The sequence below is a fragment of the Hippocampus guttulatus genome, chromosome 9 (assembly GCF_054856545.1).
Source record: "Hippocampus guttulatus isolate MCC_2025c chromosome 9, RoL_Hgut_1.0, whole genome shotgun sequence".
Lineage (NCBI taxonomy): Eukaryota > Metazoa > Chordata > Actinopteri > Syngnathiformes > Syngnathidae > Hippocampus > Hippocampus guttulatus.
In genome coordinates, this window is record NC_141269.1 from 3,415,352 (window position 1) to 3,437,275 (window position 21,924).

The window sequence follows — 21,924 nt, forward strand, 5'->3', positions numbered from 1 at the left end:
AAACGTACTGTCTTTTTATGAACAAACCACCATTTGTTGTTTTATTGGGAAAAAATAAAGCTACGGAAGGCATTAGAATGAAGGGCCACACTGAAAAGAGCAACAAAAGTTTTTTTATTGACCCGTTGCAGCTACGTCACGTGATCACGCGAGTGCACCACGATGTACGGCAACAGTGAATGACTGCCGACCTGAAGTGGACAGAAAAACGGGAGCGATTTAGCGACTGATAAGTTATTTTTGCCCATCTAGCCATGACATCCACCTCTTCAACAGCTGTGTTCACTGTTTTAATCAAATCGCAGAGTTTTTGTTTGACAGCGCACCCCCTTTATCGTTATGCTTTCAATGTCGTATCCGCTTAAGCTGGAGCTGATATAAAAGTCAGGACTCAAGCCCGTTTTTTTTTTTTTTTTTTGTCATTGGCTGTTCCCTGGGACGAGATGTTACTCTCACACCGGAAGGGTGGGGTGGATACCCTGTAATGGCAAAAGTAAAAGTTGCTTAGGATGCTGACTTTTTTTTTTACACATTCCATCCTATGTTTGCGCAAAGCAACATGCAGTAATTTAATGATTATGAGTAAAATACATGAACAATGTAAAAAAATGATCGCTGCAAATCCTCGAAAACTTGGGAGGGCTTGCTAGTCCTTTCAGTTGATTGCTATTATCCATCGCCGTCTTTAATCGTTAGGTATGTGATGAAAAGTCCAGTTTGGTTTCTCTCGTCTATAAGTACATCTGACAGCACAGCAAGATGACCATTTTTAGAAGATAATCGCTTCGATAAATGGATACAGGGCTATACGCTTTACGGGAGTTCGACGGTTTCAACAGGCGCAAATAGTTATTTTGCCGTCCGTCAAGGCAGAGGGGGCCTTCCCATGAAGGCTGTGATGTAACGCGCAAACGGTGAATATAGTACTGGATACATTTTTTTTTTCCCCCAACAGTCATGATATGAGAACAAAATTGTCGTGTTTTTTTTCTGATAAAAAATGTACGCCTTCTCATCACATTCCATCTTCATTCTTGTAATTATTAGTGTGACTTTTCAGTGTGGCCCTAAGATACTCTTCTTACATGGCACAAATTGGTACATGACATACATTGTTAACTAGTGAGTAATTTGACCCCGGATGTGCATATCCCTGCAAATCAGTAACAAATTAGGTTGAATGGCAAAGGCGCTATTGCTTTAAATTGTGACTTCAAAGTCTATGAATGAGACGTGTGAGTCAGTTGTGTGATCCCACATAGTGTCATTTCCACACGGAACATTCTTGCAGCTGTCATGTTATGAATTGGTTTGCCATAGTTAGCAAAGTCATCGGGGCCTGCCCGTTCATGAACGATTAGGCCACTAAGTGATGACGATCAGATCCGCTTGGGCTGGCTCTTTGGCTCCGCCGTCACCGCCCCCGTCGTTGTCATCATCATCAGCAGCATCATCATCGTCCTTGCTTGCGTCACTTGCGACTTCTTGTCCATGGCCGAGGCCGGCGGGGGCCGACAGGGAGTGCGGCGTCCGTCCCATGCCCTGGTAGTGTCCGCCGGGCGACGGCGGATCAGACGCTGCCTCGCCGATAGCGTCCTGCGAGGCTGACGATGAGAGGAGGCCGGAGCGCTCGCCAGAGCTCTGCGCCTCACCAAAGTATGGCTTCTGGGGGCGACCCATCACTGTTCGACCTGTCAAGTAAGACAGGAAAAGAAAAATTGAGAATCCAATTTGTTTTATGACTAATGATCTTTTTCATCCCCAATTCAGAATTCAACAACTCTTTGTCTCGGAAGTTGCACAAAACTTGAGACACAAGCGAACCACCTACCAATCATGTAGGCGCTTATAAATAAAATCTATTATTATTATTATTATTACTAGCTAACATGTTAACTAACAACTGACGCGCAAACTGATTAACGTTCAGGCTGACTAACAATCAAAGCAACTAAATGACGACAACAGACTAGCTACAGCAACTCGACTAAGAATTGGGGTAACTAAGGAGTGGTGAAGTTAACTAAGACTAGCATGGAGAGCAACAGACAAGCAAACCCACACAACTGACTTGCTAACGATGGCCAGGTCTAATATTCACATGAATTATTTCTAGTTCCATTTAGTCTGTTTTGCAGTTGTTGTGATTTGGTGCGATATTAAAAAAAAAAAAAAAGGAATTGAATTGTTGCCACTGACCGACATTGCGGACTTGTTCCGAGATGTCGGCCCTGACGTCGGAGACGTCCCACATGGCCATGAAGGAGTCAAAGCAAGAGCCCTCCTCGGCCTCCTGGATGTAAGGCTTGTACGTGAAGCTCACGTGATGAGCTACAGCTGCCAGGAACATCTCCACGCAGATCACAAAGTCCTGAGAAAGACACAGCATTTCATCAACCTAACTCATGATCGAGTGAATAAAAATAGAACAAACTAACTAGCAACCACTATTATTTTTTAGGTGCACACCGAAGAACCAAACGTCAAATTTGAGTTTCCAAACGCTTGGAGTGAGCCACGCGCACCAAGTCATCAAGCTAGCCGAATAATGAGAAAGAAAAAGAATGAATGGCAAAGAAAGATTGAATCAAATGAAAGGTGAAAATGACAACGACTAATCTATCACGTTAAATAGCTAACGAACAACAACAGCGAACAAGGTAACTGACTGACAAACGGCCAGGATAACTGCAACCAATGAGCCAAATGAAAAACTCAAACTGACTAACAACAGTGAACAAGCTAGCTTAATCACTAACAATCACATTGACTAATTAGCTAACAACAAGAATCTAATGAGAAGTCAAGATGACGAACTACAACGAACAAGCTAACTGACAAATGACCAAGTTAGCTAACTACAGTAGAGAAAAAGCCAACTTACTACAACAAAAACCCACGATCTCGTTCACGAAAATTTGGGGGAAAAAACACTATTTGGTTGACGAACAAACAAACACCATAAACAAGCTAATGAACAATTTTTTAAAAAAAGGACACAAAGGGGCTAACGACAATAATCGGTACGAACGGGCTGCAAAATTGATGAATGTGTGCGCTTGATTTGTTCACCTGTAGTCCGGTGGCTACGGCCTCCACACTTTGCCAGTCCCACGTGCGTTTCTCTGAGATGACGCCCACCTTCACCAGCAAGGCGATGAGCACTGCCTGCCTGGAGAAGAAAAAATAAATCATCAAGTTGCCACCACTCCTAAATAAAAAAATCCTGAAATGTTAGTGTTTTTGAAAACCCCCTTGACGGTATTTACCAAAACGAGACGAACACCACCATTTTAACGCACAGGAACTTGCCCACCGGCTTGATGGGACTCAGCTCCTCTCGCAGAGCCCTGTAGAACAGCACCAGGCAGTACATGGCAAACTGGACGGACACAAGATTTGAACATTACGCACACACACGACATTGGCGACACGATGAGAGAGACGAATGACGAAAAATGACGAGTTGACAGTACCAGTTGTGACATGTTGTTGACGATCACCAGGTAGGTCCAAGCGTTGGTGGAGCTGAAGTTGCCTTCGTCGTACACTTTGCACAGTTGACAGACGCTGTGCGAGGAGACGACGCGTCAAAACGAACGAGCAATATCTCAAAATATGAATGACGTGTGACCTACAGAGCGATAACCGTTGTGACGGGTCGAACCACTGTGTACTGCAGGACTCCCAGCTTGCACCTCAAGAGCAAAACCCTTTGGAGGAAAGGAAACTTCTCCCTCAATTAAAATAAATACATTAAATAAAATACTGGTCTGCGAAAATGAAGTGAACTCACTCTCCCATGGGCCAAGGCGGGCAGCAGCAGAGGGGCGGGAGGTGCTTTTGTTGCTCCTGGACCTCCAGCATCATGACCAAACTCGGGTACTGGTTCTCTAGGTAGTTGAGCAGGAAGGTCATGAAGTTGTAGATCACGTAGGCCTCATAGCACTCGCGGCACGTGTCCACGTAAATGGCGATGTGGGGATATTTCAGGGCAATCCACTGCAAAAGTTTTGAGGAGAAGGAAAAAAAAAAAGGTCAATGAAATTGGTATATTTGTGGGGGATAGAATGCTTGAACCCTTTCAGGCACAGTGGTTACTACAGTGGACAGCTTATCATGTTATCAGGTTACAGGTTATTATTTTTTAACTGTTACTTTACCTACTTGTATGCGCTGTCATTAAAAAGGAGCGATAGGTTTTATGATGCCAAAAATAACTCACACTATCCAAGCTGTATATTGGCACCATCCACAATATTCTAGAAAGAGGGGGGAATAAAAGGTAAGGAATAATGATAAAATTAAATGTCGTTTCCAGTACAAGTTTGAAATGCTTCTTTACCTGATGATCGGTTTCTGAAGCTCAGGCTGAGTGTAGTGAACCAAATGCTGCAGGATGCCCCATAATGATATGGGGATGGTCATGAAGACAAATATCCCAGCTATGAACCATGCCTTGTTATGAGTGCCAACCTACCATGAGAATAATAATTTACAACAAGAAAAAAAAAACATTTTAGCTAAACATGTGGCTGTCAGGCTGCTGTTGGGGACAATATTGCTGGTAAAGCCCTTTCGTTGAATGTTTTTCCCCCCAATACTGTACCAATATGCCAAGCTTTTTGAAACCCCTTTTAAAACAGCCAAAATATGTAAACAATAATAATACAAATACTGTAACACGATATATTTAACAATGATATTCAAAATAATCAACGCAGGTGACATGAACAACTGTATAAAATACCTTTGAATGGTTGGTTTTGCCGAATACCTGACCAACATGGCGGCTCTTATGCCAAGCTTTGTTTTAAGCCCCTTCAAAATCCGTACAAGTATGGGAAAACATGATAATGTGATATGACATATTTGAAATCACTGTGAAGGAAACAAAAAGTTCATTCGAATAAAATATGTACCATTTTAGAAACGTATGAAATGCCCCATAATGCACCACGCTCAGGTAATGGCGGTACACTCACCGCCGACTTCTGAAGTTCCCAAATGCACAGCGGCAGGACCACAAGCAGCAGTAAAATGTACAACAAGACCACCAAAGGCCGAATCCATCTTCTCCAATTCCCACACGAACAAGGCATCGTGACATGAAGACGCCAGGCTGTTTTTTAAAAAATATTCCGAACCCGAATTCAAGCTTTTCGGGGCTAAAAAAAAACGTTGGACGAACGGCGATCCTAACAAAGGCTTCCAAGTGAGTAAAAGTCGTCGTTATTGTTAGGAAGACATGTTTATTGTCAGCTCATGTGACTTGAATTCCCCTAAGCCGAGCGGCTAGGCTAATGTTAGCTCGGCAGTCGTTTTGCCATGTCAACAAACGACGTACGTGGCCGTATTTAAACTGCTGTCGAAACCGCGTTAATCTTAATATCTTATTGAAACGCTATTCAAATAGCAAGACAAATCGTCGATCCTTTGACGAATCCAAATGAGTTCAACTCGGTTTTCTTTGGTGTTAAGGCTCAAAGTTTACTTGTTTCCTTCGGTTGGCTACTTCCTGCTTCCGTGTTTGACCCCTAAGGTGATTGGCGGCATTGTTTGCATGAGCCAATCAATGAAGAATGTTTTCAAACAGGGCGGGAGGGGTTGAAAAGTTTGTTTATGATGTACGCCTTCCACCAGATGGCGATGTTCGTTAACAATTGTTTATCTTTTTTTTTTTTTTTTTTGCTTTGGAACTTAGTATCTTCCATCCATCCATTTTCCGAACCGCTTGATCCTCACTAGGGTCGCGGGGGGTGCTGGAGCCTATCCCAGCCATCTCCGGGCAGTAGGCGGGGGACACCCTGAATCAGTTGCCAGCCAATCACAGGGCACACAGAGACGAACAACCATGCACGCCCACACTCACACCTAGGGACAATTTAGAGCATCCAATCAGCCTGCCACGCATGTTTTTGGAATGTGGGAGGAAACCGGAGCACCCGGAGAAAACCCACGCAGGCCCGGGGAGAACATGCAAACTCCACACAGGGAGGCCGGAGCTGGAATCGAACCCGGTACCTCTGCACTGTGAAGCCGACGTGCTAACCACTGGACTACCGGGCCGCCCAACTTAGTATCTTGAAAATAAATAAGAAATATCACCTTGGTGATAATACAAAAATCTGCTTTCCAAACAAAATCATCTTGAAATGCTTTTACAGTGAGATTTTTCATCATATCTTATGAGGCAAAGCATTTAGAGAAGTCATCAATACAGTCGCGGAGCAAAATCTAGATACCAGGCCAAACTGTGTTAAAATACATTGTGCATTGTGCTGCCATCATAATGCTGAATAAAAATAACATAACATAAAAACTACTCACCAGTGGAGGTGAAATATAAATGGAGATTCATCAGCTTCCTGCCCACGAAAGTCTTTGGAGCATTCGTTGCCATACAAGTGTTTTAAAAAAAGTCCTGCATGTTTAACAACAAATGTCACACACAAAAAAAACCCCAAACAAACCTAAAAACAAAAAACAAATTGTACGACTTTGGAGGTTCTTCCTCCATGCGATGTATTTGTCTTCACAAAAGGCAGAACTTTTATTCTCCGTAGCAAACGCCCCAACCCAAACGGTTGTTTCAGGACAGATTGTTCATGAATGTTTGACTTTCTCCTTTTGGCTTTTTATGAATAAGACATCGTCTTTGCCACGAGTCACACGAGCAAATGGGTCTCTCCGTGGGACGGTCGAGCAGGGTAAAGCCAAGGGTGGATAAACATATGTCGCGTTTAATCACAGCCGAGAGGTGTTTTAGCTTAAAGGATGTGGCATCCGTCCCGATTTGCTTTATTTTTCTTTTCATGTGGATCGTGCCTCACAGTTGGGCAATATGGCGCTTACCAGAATGCATTACAAAGGAGACAAAACCTTTCTTTCTGACGCAGACGACGATTCGCCGATGTGTCAAACTGCCGCAGTACAGCGGCAACAACTTCAGAGGAGAATTTACTCAATGTCAGAGATACTTTGAAGTATCGGTGTTTGCTATCAGCAGACTTGGGGATTACCCGATGTATGAGGCCGGAATTGGTCAATAATTGATACCTGGTGGCGATACCAATCACAAATGTCTGCAAGCATGATGACTGTCTTCCCGAAAAAAAAAGTCTCGTAATTGGAAATTCAAGAAAAAAAGAATAAGACTAATGGCATGATATTATAAGAGAACTTTGCAATATTACACAGTAGCAACATCGTAATGTTACGAATTGATCATGATTTAAAAATTGTTCTTTGTCTAATAGTATTTTGAGTTAGCCGCAGCTTGATCCTGCCTTGAGCTTTTCTCAAGGTGGTACTCCCCCCCCCCCCCCCCCCCCTCTGACCAGAACGGTAATGTTTACAAAGAAAACAGATGCATTCCTGCCACGTTGAGCTGAGAAACGACACAATCTCAAGCTCCTCATTGATCCTGTTTTTTGGCAACACATGTGACAATCGAGTTACACGTCTCAAATTCCCACATCCTCTGCGAACGGAGATCAGGAAGCCTTAAGGCCTCACTCGGTCACAGCGGGTCACTGTGTGCTTGCAATCACTCCCAGACGTCTTTTTCTCACAGATGCCGAATGGGGAAACAAGAGCTCTCCTTTTGACTCCCCCTGAGGAGCTGATATTAGCGCGGGCTGGGGAAATAAACTTGCACTGGACCTGGATTTATTGGGATAAGAAGTGATGCTAACAATGATAGCATATGTACATATCTGGCCAGTTCTGTATACAGTGTGCAAAACACCCCAACTTAAGATGTACATGCATCACTCTTAAACACACACTTACAAAAATACATACACTGCTCACAAAAATGGTTTATGGTCTGTTTTGGGGTAAATATTCAGGATGAACCGAAAATAGAAGATAATATTGAGCTGAATTTGAGCGAAGCAAAAATTGCAAATGGGACTGAAACATCAAACAGTCGGACGGGTGCATTCAAATGTTTAGGGAAGCGAAAATAAATTTACACTTAAAGGCAGAATATTTCTTTGGTACCAAGTGGTGATGCTGCGAAGGGAATACTTGCCAATAAATAGACGCGTCCGGTTTAGCTTAGCGTCTGTTGCGGCTAACTAGCTCAGCAGCGGAATGGCAAGTTAGCGCGGGCGTTTGCTGTGCTCACGTGGCATAATCGGCCTGGCAACACACACACTGTCCATCAAATATTATTTATCAATTCAATTACTTTTGTACTTACGTTCTAGCAAGGACTGAAAAGTTGTTTCGAGTTGTAAGACTAAGTTATGTTCATATAAAGCTGATTGTATCTTCACCAAATATGTAGAACCTTTTAACTTAAAGGAAAAAAATCCATGATGTGGTCATACACAAACAGATAAGCCATTAATTAAAAAGAATAATAAAAATAATTACAAAATTAGCAAAAAGATGTATTTTATTTGATTTTTTTTTTAAAGCAAGTTCGTCTTCTAACAATCTCGCCACCAACCAGTTCCCTTGCTTGTTATCGGAAGTCAATGATCACGTTTCCAAGTTCACTCACATGACGTTCTGCATATCAGGGATTAACGCCCATCCAACAAGGTTTTGTAATTGCCTGAAGATGCCACAGGATGGCGGCAAAGCACTTTTTTTCTCATGAGACAAGCCTATACTAAGCCTGACTAAATGAAGCTCCTCCCCTCAGTTCACCTTAGCTACTTTGCAAGGTGTTCCCATCTGGCGTCAAATTACTATTTTATATTAGACATGGCTTTGGCCAGACTACAAAAACAGCAGCTAGGTGAGATTTGAAGCTCCAAAAAAAAAATCTAATTTGTGAATGCTGAATTGTGAACATGCAGGGATGGACTGTGTTACTATTCATCTGCCTTTGTCACTGATTAATATTTACTATTGGTGGCCAAAAATAAAATCACTTTATAAAAGTGGACATACGGGTACGTGTTTTATGAATTACGCTCGCAAAAATATCGCAAAAATACTGCCACCGTCACATTGTTTTGAGAGGAAATCTTTCCTATGCTGTCTCTGTGAACATTCGTTTGTGAAATATTCAAAGATGCCGAGCGACTTTAAGCTCAAAAGTTGATGACACAATGAGGCTAAATGAATCATGAGTACATCCACGGGCGTGTTCGATGGAGAATTAATCGTCGCTAACACGCTTTCCTGTTTTCCGACTCCTGGGATGGACGCGAGCGCTCGTTTGCCGTCATTTCCTCCGACAGCTGGTTGTCTTCTTTTCCATTGTGCCGCACCGTCCTGCCCTTGTTCTGGAATCATGACGGTAATTCACAGTTCAAATGCATCCCGTGATTCGAAGCCCTCCAGGCAACTTTGTCCGTTCCTGTGAAACCTTTTTTTTTTTCCTTGGTGCCTCTGCTAGTGTCATGCAAGGCTGTATCAGTACTCCTAAGTATACTGTATTTCAGAAGAAAAAAAAAGTGTCATAATAATGCATAGTATATTTTGGAAGCCTAACTGTTTAGACTAGTGTCCGAGTGCCACATGCTCAGTCGCTGTCTTTCCGCAGGCTGCGGTCGGCGAGTAGGTTGTTGGGCTCGGGGCTTTTGCACTGGACACTGGTGCCGTTCATCGCTCCGATGCTGCTCAGCTGGCTGTCCGAGTAGCACCAGCAACACAAACACGACTGCGGGGGGGTCATGTGGAGAGAGGATTGAGAGCGTTTTAGCCAAGTGGGGCGGGGGGGGGTTGCAAAGAAGTCTTTCTGTGTCTTAGGCTCAGCTTGCCTCGAGGCATGTTTTGTCTCCAGCACAGGCTCCTCCCCCTCTTTGACACTTCTCAGCAGTTTCAAAACAACGTGAATTCATAGATCATCGCAAACATAACGTCGTTAGCTCTGTGACAAACTTCATTTGCTCCGAGTGTCGTGAACAAAAGACGTGATTTGCCTTGGCCTCTGAGGGAAAGTTTACACCATTGAAAATGTTCGTGAGAGTTTCATCAAATGATGGGCCGAAATCTAAATTTGATTTGACTAAAATGGTGACTTTCATTCAAAAGACCCACTTTTTAAATTTTGGGTTTGGAATTTAGAGGCTTTTTCTGCTGTTCCAGTCCAGCGGTGAAACTGGTATTGGGACTCCAATTTTTGTGATCCCAATTCCTCAGGCTACCCTCTAAACATGGCAGCTGCACTCTAGAAAATCTAGATGGCATTCACTAAGATTTGTTGCCCCCCAGTTTACTGTCTAATCTCACTTATCAATCGGAGGAAGTACATTACCTTAAAGCAATTTTTGAACTTTTTGCTGACAAAGTAGAGGATGATGGGGTTGATGCAGGAGTTGATTGTTGCAAGGTTGATGCTTAGGTAGTCCATAACTAAAAGGAAGCTGGAAATATAGTAAAAAAAAAAAAATCATAAGCTTTGACTGAAAAGAAAAAAAAAAAGATGTTGCATGGCTTCATGAACACAGTGGTCTCCTCGACTCACTTGAACAACTCGCAGCGCGTCTCGTCATTCTGGTAGTATACCATCTTCTTCAGAATCCTGCTGAGGTGAAGCGGGAACCAACAGAGGGCGAATATCAGGACCAGGCAAAAGACGGCCTTGGCCACTTCCCTTCTCTGCAGCGAGGAGAGGAAAAAAAACATGACGTCTTCCCATTTGAGCAACGATGTCTCTTCATATTAAAGACGTCGGAGACAGACGAGCAAACGGGCTATTACGAGTTCTGCGTTGAAACACGCCGAAGCTTTGACAATGTAAGCTTTTATTCCCTCAATGTCATCCAAACATTTCTCGTTTGGCATTTTTGCTGTTTAAGTTGACAAAGAGACTTGCATTCTTAGGAAGAAGGTTCTTAGGAGGACCCTACTTGGCGAGTTCATGAGACTGTACTCGGCATTTTCAGTGATGAGAAATGGTCTTTTTCTTTTAAGTGGTTCAATTGACTATGCGAGTATTATCTTTGCCTTTGGTTTAAAATTGATATTATATCTTATAAATGATCAATCTTGGCACAGTAGCTACCCATGTCGCTCTATTGTGCTAACTGTCAGGTCAGCAATCCCACAACCTATCTCTCGCAGTCTATCTGTCTTGTATCCACTTTCGGAACGCTAATTATCGAGGCTGGCTATCTCACTGGGTATTTACTGTACGCTTACTTACTCTTGCCATCCATTTATTATGTTAACTATTGCGCATGTTTTGATGGATTGAACGATCATACAAACTGTCATGCTTCCAATGTAGGTAACCATTCTGCAAGCTATTTCTTTAGCTAGTGATCTTACTGTCCATCATGCTAACTAGCATTCTTTGTATCCTCTTAAGCAATCTAGAGATTATTTTTACTGTTTCACATCCACCTGTTCGTTCACCCTTCTATCCACCGTGCTAACCACCAGGATTTGGAAAACCATCTCTCAAGCTATTTATCTTGGTCTCGAGGTTGCTATTTACCGTGCCATTTTGCTAGCTATTCCTCAAGCCGACTCTTGAGCTACCCGTCTTGCGTCTGACTGAATTCTTCCCTCGGGATACTTTTAAATGGGGAGGTATAAGCAAGGGGATCAAGGGTCACTTAAGGAGGAGGGTAATAAAGAGGTCTGAGGGGCACGAAAGTCGCAAGGGGTCAGGAGGCGGGTTCTCGACTGAATGAATGACGTTTGGAATGAGTACGTCCAACCTGTTTGAGGTGCTCGCTCAGGGCGATACGCAGGCTGCCGTTCCGGTTGTTGAGCATTTCGCAGGTCATCAGGGTATAGAAGATGGCGGTGCAGGTCAGCGGTACGCAGAAGTAGAAACCAAACAGCCACCAGTCCTTGGCATCCTTGTAGAACTAAAAGAGAGATATCCATCTTGGGATTACAATTTGGTAGCTATTTATTCATAACGGATGGATGGATACTGCCAAAGTAGGCAAAAAAAAAAAAATACTCATACTCTGTGCTTGAGTAGAAGTGGACTCATGTTTGCAAAGATTCTGGCATTTCTTACCTTTAAATAGGGATTTACCCACCTTAATCAATTTTTGTCAATACCACCTCATTCACGTCACAATTGTAACACGCCATTCATTTCGAGAAACGGAGACAGTCAATCAATCAAGATTGCACCCACGGTTGACTTTTATCTCTTTTACCTTTTTGATATCTAAGTCAAATGAAGACAAATGAACACCCAAGTAAAAACCAGATACACCTGAGAACCGCACTTAAATACAGTTATGAAGTATTTTGTACTAAATGCCACCAAATATTGCTGCAACAGTCAACAGGCTCTTAATCTGCCTTAGGCTCCTTTTTTTGTTTGTTTTGCTTTGTTTTATTATTATTTTTTTTACTATGTTATTTCGACTGTCTGAGAGTGATTACTCGATTAGTCCGCATATGGATTAAATCTGCATGTGGCCTAAGTTTTTTGTGACTTCAAGGATCAGGTCTTGGAATTGTACTCGGCCCGTAATCAATGATGTCCTCAGGAAAAAAAAAACAACAACCTTCAATCAAATCAAAACCTAAGCACAAAAAAACAAAGAATCCAAACAGTCAATACCCACAAGCAGGTGTGCCTCTTATCTTCTCTTAAAAAGCTTTGTCTAGTCAAAACGAAAGTCTTTTAACACTTTATTTACGCCCAAGCACGTTTGCCCCCAGTCAAAGCCAAACAGTTCAAATGATAAAAGCGGGATGACAACCTACCACCATGAAGTCTGACTTGGGCTGCAGCATGCAGGTGCGCAGGGTTTGGTTTCGGTAGTTGAAGCTGACCATGTCGAAGCCCACGGCTTCAGGGATGGCCAGCACCATCGACAAGACCCAAATGGAGAGGATTTCCATGACTGTGAAGAGTGGAATCCCGACGCCCTGCACTCGACTCCAAGATGCAACTGCCCTGTACCTGCGACAGGGGGGAAAAAAGAGAGATTTAATTTAATGCTCGATTTACTAGGCCGCTACTGGGCCCTGCTGCTAATTTCAAGAAATTGATGGTAATTGATACATCACTAAAAATGTACAGTATATAATTGCTTAGATAATAGTTTAAAGGAGAAGTCAACCCAAAGTTTTCTTTACAAAATAGCCGCCTCCTAAGATGGCTAAAAACGTCTGGATTTTGCTGCTTAACTCGTATTCCACAGACACCATATGAATCGGAATTCTATGTTTAGACTAGCGGAGGCACATAGAACATATTTTTGGAAAGGACATTTTGGGGTTGACTTCCCCTTTAAATTGTAAATCTGCAACAAAATATGATCCCAAAACAGTTCAATATAATTTTAAACTCGTTTTAGAACATTACCCTTCCAAATAACTCTCTTAGAACTGATTTAATTGAGAAAAATTGCACCTGAAGTGTGTGTGTACATGTGGCCAAGACTCTCGTAACGACATTCACTCACAATTCAGGGTTCAATACAGTCAGTAAAACTATCTCTGTATCTACTTGCTAGTGAGCTGTTGACTGTGTTATCTATCATTCCCACTGCCGTGCTTAATACTCGCGTGCTTTCTGTCCTTGAAGTTAGCGCTCTTGCAAGCTAGCAATCTCTTTGGCTACAATTCCATCACAGTAGAAAACTGTTGTGATAGCCATCAAGCTAGCTATTTAAAAAGCATTCTCTAGAACTAGTTTGCTAACTAGAGTGCTGTGTCCCTTTCTGCCTGTCCCCATCCAAATCATGTTCATGTTTATCAACGTTATGATCCATATCTCGTCAGGATAGCCGCATCTTAAGTCATATCTATCCCCATAGCTATAGCTATCCCCCATATCTAGCCACATCTATAGTCAAAGCCATGTCTGTATTCTCTCTATCCTTCATATCTATCCGTCGATTCATACCAGTCCATCTATGGATTTAGGTAACCGGCCGTTATCCAAAAATAGGCATTCATTGTCTGCAATCTTGATATAGGTAGCAGGTTTTCTCGCTCTCTCTTTCTCTCCCTCTCTCGCTTGATAAACGGCAGCCGCATAAACTGTCGAGTCAGCACGGCGCCCCATCAAACTTTCAAGAATCCATGTGGAGAGATGATCAATTGTTTATTTAAAATATCTAATATTTATTTACGTGACGGCGCCGAACAGGCCCTGGCCTCCGCGTTTGGCGGGTCCGCCCGTCGGCTTGTTTGCTTGTTTGTTTCATTAATAGAAAAGAGCTTGTCGAAAATGTTTTAGTAAAATCACGCATCAAGATTTCATGGACAAAACAATATATTTTTCATGGCGCATTTGAATCTCTCTGTTCGACAACATGGCGGCATGTATATTTCACGAAGCGCTAAATGGATCCGTCCCTTTTTTCCATCATCCTCTAATATTGAAACATGGAAGTAAATATATGTAATAAAAGTACTGATTAAACTCCCTCAGGCCCATTTACAGTATGTAAAATAAAAAAAGTCCAGACTGAAATGTACTTAAAAACATTCACGCATTCTCACAGGTTTGCTAATATGAACCAACCGCCATAAAATGCAAAATTAGTTACCCCTGGAAAAAAATACGACGACTCAAATGTTTTTTTTTCCTGGTTCTATGGACCAGATTATTCACCATGATCCAACAACTGAACAATTCTCTTGAATAAGGCGCGTGAAAGAGAATATCTTGTTTCCATCTCTCTATTTACAGTACATCTTTTTTTTTTAAAGTTGTGATCATTCACAGAGGTTGAGAAAAGTCAAAGTACAGATGTAATTTCTCAAATATAAAGAGTAAAAGTAGTGAACAGTCGGGAAAATAAATACTCAAATATAGATATCTGAAAAATCTACTCGAGGAGAGTGCGTGTCTTCGTGTTCACATCACGTTACAGAGTCCGTCTTTAATTTCCTGCTGACTTAGAATCACCCTGACCTTAAACTAACCCTGCCTTCATCTTTTTTTTTTTTTTTTAAATCGAAGCAACTTTTGCAAAAACAACCTCTCAAACGCATCATCTTCGTTTCCCATAATAGAAGGCCGTTAAACGAGAGCCTTAGAGAGCCTCTTATCTCGCCGGTTGTGTCTGCCGCACTCGGCTGTCATTATTTTTTTTCCATCGGGGGGGGGGGGGGGGTTTCTATTAACGGCCACGGGCGGAGTGGAACTTGACCTCACCGCATTCGCTCTTAAGAACACTTTCAACGCTGTACGTTAGATCCGCGATGCATATTTCATGCACTTAATGTTGCAAAAATAGCGACCCATTAATCTGTAATGGAAGTTTCCATCATCCCCCACATGATAATCCGCAATTAGTCCATGGTTCCTAACAAGTGATGACCTCAAAAAAAAAAATCGTAAAATAACACATAAGTGTTCCCTCTTTAATCCTCCTGTTACTTACTGTAGGTCACCTTGACCTGTGTTAATGAAAAAAAAAATCAAAGGAAATATTTCTAAAATGAAAAAAAAAAAAAGACGGACTTTGTGGTTCCTTCTTTTGTTAAATTATGTATTCATTCATCTTTTCGGAGTCTCGTCCGTCTGAGCACTGACCTGTCGACGCTGAGGGCGCACAGGTTCAGGACGGTGATGCCCACCGAGGCTTTCTGCAGGAAAGGAACCAGCTTGCAGAGGAACAGGCCAAAGGCGCTGTCGTAAAATGGCCACCGTGACGCTAGTAGCTGGTGGGATAAAAAAAAGAAATCACAATGATAAAAGTGACGAGACATTTCGAAAACAAACCTTGTAATCAATTAATGAACAGATCAGGGGTTGGATTAGATTCTTGGATCTTAATTATTTACCTTAGCAAGTACATGGATAATTACGTGGCCCTTTGGAAAGCCTTTTTATGTTGCGTAATGTTGGCGGACTGACATGTTGACCAGCCAATGAGAGCGTATCATTGAGTATCACTTAGCAAGTGTCTGTGTGTGTGTGTTTGTGTGTGAAATGCACGTTCATGTTTGTCAGGATTCATTCAAGGTCGCAAATGTTTGCCAAACGTTTGCCAAAAATGTCAGTTTTAAAAGGTATGTTATTAATTTTTTTTATTTATGTATTAACTTATGCAGTTTATTTTTAACTCCCCTGCAACAAGAAAAATAAAGGCGAATGTCTGGCGTCTGGCATCCGCTCGGTGAACATTCGCGCCCTTGAACCCTGACGAGACCCTCAACAATCGCTCCCTTTGCAAACGCTCGCAAATATTCGCCACTAATGGGGATAGGAGCTTGAAAAGTGGAAGATGGTCGACCAACCAAGGTTATCATTGTCAACGAAAGCACATATATTATTCAAAAAAAACCTCGAACTTATAAAAAAAAACTAAATTGAATAATTTTAGCAAAAAAAAAAAAACATACCGAGCGAACTTGCTGTAAAAACAAATTAAAACTGAAAAAAAAAACCTAAATTAAAATTATAACTAAACACGAATTGAGAAATCGCATCACCGTTTTCCTCTATTTTCCTCTTCCTGTAGGCATCATGTCTTCCCATGAGCGAGCTGACTTTAAATGTCTCATTTGGTCATCGACACATCCTTGTGTTGCTATCCAAAAAGTCACACGCAGCTCTTAAGGCCTAAGCGCGGCGGAGATGCCGACTGTACGTCGCCTTGCCACTTTTCCTTCAAGGGGATACGAGATGCATTAGGCTTCCGATAAGGGAAGAGCCCCGCGTTGGAGCTTCCCGGATTCTCCGATTGTTGATGCCAGCTGTTTAAGTTTTCCCACAGGGGAGAGGAAAGGCACTCGGGTCACTGTTTTTACTCTGCGGCCGCCTTGATTATTTTGGGCTTTGTCGTTACAGCTCCGAGGAAGAGGCTTTAAAGTGGTCCGGGCGTCATTGTTTGAGCGTTGTCCGCTTCCTTTTTTTTTTTTTTCCCCCTCCTTCGTACTAAAGAGTCACTGTGACACTTCGTTGTGCGTTTATCACCATGAAAGCGTTGACCGTCGGAGCTCTGTGCTGGCCATTTATGTTCCTTTTTTTTTTTTTTTTAACTATTTTAGCAGCATGAAATGCAAACGTTAAGGACATTTCCCCAACGGAGTGGATTTTTGTCTGATTTTGCTTGGACAAACACAATGAAATGGGGATAATGAGAGAGCAAGAGCATGGATCGCACAAAAGTATTGTACAACCACGACAAGTGTACCGATCTCTGTGTGTTTATAGTCAAGAAATCAGTTTTTTTTCCCAAACGAACGAACTTATCTGACAATGTACAATAATCTCCACCAAAGATGTCTCAGATAATGCCGTCGCTTTATGTTGGCATAAAAAGCAGGATTTCAGCCAATGATGGTCTTTTTCAACAAAAAGTAGGCTTTTGGGAAATAAAGTACTTCTACCTGATATAAACGAGAGGTAGACAAAAACAAGAGTTTTTAAATGTACCAGCAAAAAAAAAAAAATGGAGGAACCTGAACTGTCGTTAGTTTAACATTTGATGCAATACAAGTAGCCCAACAAAACAAACATGAATAGATATCAAAAGAATGCAGACCAATGGTTCCGAAGAAGCTGCACGGGTACTAAACTAAAATCAAACAAGGCCTGAGGGATCAACACACCATTCCATTTTTTTTTCTTGCGGGAAAAAAAAAAGTGATTTATCTTCCTGGAGCTGCTATTTTCATAAGGCCTCCAGATAAGGATAGTGACTAATGTCCCAGGTCAACTCAAGGCTTTTTTTTTTTTTTTTTTTTGCAGAGCTCTCATCGCCCATGTGGCCACACGAGGGGGGTGGGGAGAAGATAACGGCGACTCGACTGATTGCGCTTTCCCGTCAAATTGCGCCCTACTCTTTTAAGCAGCGCTCAAGGTTTACTTGATTGTGTAATTTCACTCTTGATGGGTGAGGAGCGACTTGACGTTTTGTGTTCAAGCGATCAAAAGTTTGTGCACACAGCTGCTGCAGCTTCCCATATGAGGATAATTAGCTGGGTGCTGACGTCAGCGCCACACACTCCCCAGTATATAGATATTATGATTTAAAACAATATTTAAACCAAATTTATAATAGCATTTGTCTGCCTACCAGCGGATTAAGTCGAGGAGCATGTCGCCTTAGGAGCAAGGATGCAGCTAAGTATGTCGTGCCGCTGGGAGATCAAGGCAGCCACTTTAAAAAACAAAAAAAATGATTTTTAATTATTAAATTTATAAAAATACTGAATGAAATTTATGGTATACGTCGGCCAAACTCTGGTTGAAATTGTGAAGCGTTTCGACGCAGTGACAATAATGCACACAAGCACGTGGGACACGTGTCCGTGAATGGGGGGGGGGGGCATTTTTCATGGATAAAACTCAAAATATTGATGATTAGATATTAGAAATATCAACAATGTGTTGATTTCATGTTATTGTTGGATGAGGTTTGTACTGGTGGCTCAGTCAGGGCCAGCATCAGGGAACTTAGGGTGGCCAGCGGGCCACCGTTAATGTTGGACTCTGGCGTACGGTTAAGCAATACTTTTATTCATTTGACTTAAGCTTAAAAAAATCTTAAATAATAAGTAAATTACAAATTCTATATATGGTATTTCACCATCAAAATTGCCCGCCCCCTCTTCCACCCCTCCAGCTGGCAAACAAAACGGCCTGCTATGAGAGTTTCACACTATTATGGAGGAATATGGCGTCGGCTCTACCTTGTATACATTGATGGGAATGTCGATGACGATGTAGATGAGGTCGCCCAGGGCCAGGCTGGCGATGAGAGCGTTGGGCCCGTTCCTCATGCACTTGTGCTGGTATATGATCCTCAGCAGGGTGGCGTTGCCCACCAGGCCCACCACAAACACCAGCACGGAGATCAGCGTGTTGATGTACTTGAAGTAGCCGTTGATGGAGGTGGTCACCAAACACATGGGCGGCGGCACGGGCCTCCTCACCACCGTGGCGTTGGCCAACACCACGGCCTCCGGGTGGGCCGCGGGCCCCGGGCTGGGCCGCAGGGTGGAGGAGTGCTGGAGATATCCCGGCCTGGGGTCCTCCTCCTCGGCTCCGGCGCTGTTTATCTGACACATTCCTCTGGCCGCCATACAAGCCATTAGCAGCAGCATACGCAAGGCCGCGTCGCCCATTATGGAACGCTGTCTGCGCTTTGATTCCGCTCCCCAGTTATCACTAAAGCAACACAATGGAGACAAAATGTTAGTATTTTTTTTACAACCTGCATGAATAGTGCATCTGCATGCTTTTAATGCAAGAACAGGTGTTTATTTTTTTAGTATTGTGATGGATATTTATTGGAAATACGGTCACAGGGAACAAGGTCTGAGAGGACAAATGAAACAAAAACGGGAAAAAAAACACTGCTACTACATGTTTTTAAAAAGTCAACACACGCCTGCTCAAATGGCAGGTTTTTGTGGTGCAAAAAATTGAGCAATAGATTAGCTATATAATGAGTGAGCACATGATCGCGCGCGCGCACAACACACACACACACACACACACACACACACACACACACACACACACACACACACACACACACACACACACACACGTATGTGTGTATATATGGGGACTGCAACTATTTATTTTTCCAATAATTGATTGATCTGTTCATTGTTAATTAATCATTCAATCGAATTAAAAAAACATGTTTTATTTCAGATTGACAGTGTGGAAATTACATAAAGATGAATGAATTAGGACTCACGAACTGATTTGGTGCGTCACACGAAAACAAATGTTTTGATTTGATTCAATGCCAACAATTATTGGCACCCCCGGTTCAGATGTCTTCTTTAGCTTCCAATAAAATTGTTTTTTTCTGGACTATGTTGGACCAAAATATTTTTGTGCATTTATTCAGCAGGGGGAAAAAAATCCCACTTTTTTCCTAAAAAAAAAAATAAATAAATAAAAAATTAGATTAATCGATTGTGCCACAAATATTTGGACCCCCTGATGTTAATCCATTGTACAAACCTCTTATGGCAACAAACCAGCACCTAAAAGAGGGATCATTGACCATTTGTCTTTGCACTCTCAATTATCCAAACACCGGCGTCCTCTCCTCCGCCCTCTTCTCTTTGGCTCACTTTGCAGCTTTTCAGTGGGGTTGAAGTCAGGGAACAGAGAGCACCACGGGAGGAGCTTGATTCTATGTCTCCTGAACCATTTTGACCATTTTCAGCAGGAGTGTGTGCTTCGGTGATCAAAATGGACGGTATTTCAAGGCTTTCCTTTGACTCATCCCAACCAGAGAGTTGAATACGATTCAAAGGCCTGACTCGATTTGGTTCGAGAGGGTTTCTTGTTGAAAGTAAGCATTCATTTTTACTCTAGGAATCAACTTTTTGTCAAGTTTATTCACAACATGTCACGCTCTATGAAGCCCAAACTTTTCGAGTGGATTCAATTCAAAGGAACGACAAATTACCATTAACTCAATCAGTCCCAGCCATTTTCGGACCCTTCTTGAACCCTTTCGGGGACAGCGGTTACTACAGTGGATAGCTTATCAGGTTACAGGGTGTATGAATGGGTTAACCTACCACGTGAATCCTTATTATTAATATTTTAATACATAAAGTAAATACATTTTAATACTTACCTGGGATTGAATCTCTGGGTCTTAAAAAAAAACAACAAAAAAAATACCACCCCACCAATTCAGAACTTTGTTGTCGGTTCAAGTTACAGTGAGACCAATTCATTAGTTTGTGAACAGATGCACTCGCAGCTTGACTCCCCTAATGAAAAAAAAAATCAATCTAAGGTATGTCAACTTGTATAATTTTGGTCGTATTTAGTTGATGCCCAACTATCCAGTCATAACAATCGCTGTACCTCAAACTCAAAAGGCATTTTCCTGATGACTCCATTTCATGTTAAAATCAATGCAAAAAAAATAAAATAATAATGTCCAGGGGGAGGGGGTAGAAACCGCGACAGACTCCACCAGCATTTGTCACGTGAAAAGAGTAGGTAAAGTTTCCAAAAGCTGTCAGCGTGACGGTTAAAGCCCTTTGCATCATGTCGCGTCTCCTTCGCCCCCGAGTCGTTCCTGTTTCAAAGTCCCGCCTGTCACCAAGTACACAAAGAACTATTTAGCAGCCAGCCCTTCAAGTAGCAGCACAGTTTAGCATCAGCGCCGTGCCCGCCGGGACCCGTGACAGCACGCAAACTGATCTGCCCATCAATAATAAATACCGTTTTTGCAGGTTTTCTTTTTTTTCCACCTACCGCTTCTCATAAAATTGTCTGCCGCCAGGCCCCCTCGGAAAGCGTCAGGCAAACTTTCAGCTGAAGCCCCCAGACATCTGTATCACATCACATGAGTAATTAACGCGCTATCAAAGCCGCAGCCGGATCCCCTCTTGGTTTGAGCAAAGGCGGCCGTCTGCTCCGAGGTGCCGTCGCATTATGGCTCACCGTTTCCTGTGGCGCGTGTGTGTGTACGTGTGTTTCAGAGCACCAGCGAGGCACTTTGACTGGGTGGGATTGTAAATCTCCACCTCCCTTTGGTAACAGACCGGGCCCCCCCTTTGGAACACCCCCTCCACCCCCTTTCCCACTTCGCTCCTCTCTGAGACACCGCCTGCCGATACTTATCTGTGAGGCACGCACGCTCGCACGAAAACACACTCGCACACTCGTCGTCGGGTTTTTTGTGCTTCTCGTCCGCTTGACAAAGGTGACGTCAATGCTTGTTGCACACAAAGAGAGCTACAAGTTCAAAACTCCGCTCACACGAGAACACACGCGTGTGTCTGTTTTCGGATGTCAGTGCATCTGTGGTGGGGCGCAAATGCCGGCGGGTCTGGAGTTTCGTGCGAGGGCACGGCTCATTGCGTGCAGTTGGCAATTTGGCAGACCGATCTCGCGGTGCCGACGCAACAGAGGGAGTGTCGTTGGAAATTCACGTGGGTTGAGTGACAATTCGGCGACCAAAACTTAAAAGATAAGATTCTGCTTCCACGAATGACAACCAAATCCGAAAATGACCGTTGTGAGGCTTAAATCACAAGTTTTGGACAATCCAAGTTCAGCAATGGTTTTAAACGATGACTCGC

General features: G+C 42.7%; 2 protein-coding genes across 3 annotated transcripts; both read right to left on the reverse strand.

The window, feature by feature from the left end:
• Positions 1-8: 8 nt before the first annotated feature.
• tmem184c (transmembrane protein 184C) lies at positions 9-5,540 on the reverse strand. The gene is made up of 10 exons (XM_086120217.1): positions 4,986-5,540; positions 4,346-4,476; positions 4,226-4,262; positions 3,797-4,002; positions 3,639-3,713; positions 3,477-3,570; positions 3,270-3,382; positions 3,073-3,172; positions 2,200-2,371; positions 9-1,691 (listed from the first exon to the last, which is right to left on the reverse strand). The coding sequence occupies exons 1-10, from the start codon at positions 5,100-5,102 to the stop codon at positions 1,366-1,368; spliced, it is 1,371 nt and encodes a 456-aa protein (XP_085976343.1). The 5' UTR covers positions 5,103-5,540; the 3' UTR covers positions 9-1,365.
• A 2,849-nt stretch (positions 5,541-8,389) lies between these two features.
• ednraa (endothelin receptor type Aa) lies at positions 8,390-21,375 on the reverse strand. Of its 2 annotated transcripts, XM_086120543.1 has the most exons (9): positions 21,284-21,375; positions 21,095-21,171; positions 18,544-19,021; positions 15,437-15,564; positions 12,649-12,847; positions 11,634-11,786; positions 10,433-10,566; positions 10,223-10,331; positions 8,390-9,625 (listed from the first exon to the last, which is right to left on the reverse strand). In XM_086120543.1, exons 3-9 carry the CDS (start codon positions 18,976-18,978, stop codon positions 9,488-9,490), a joined length of 1,296 nt encoding a protein of 431 aa, XP_085976669.1. In that variant the 5' UTR covers positions 18,979-19,021; positions 21,095-21,171; positions 21,284-21,375; the 3' UTR covers positions 8,390-9,487. The 2 variants fall into 2 exon arrangements, with proteins under 2 accessions (XP_085976669.1, XP_085976668.1); XM_086120542.1 differs by lacking the exon at positions 21,284-21,375 and having other exon boundaries at positions 21,095-21,275.
• Between the last annotated feature and the right edge of the window lie 549 nt (positions 21,376-21,924).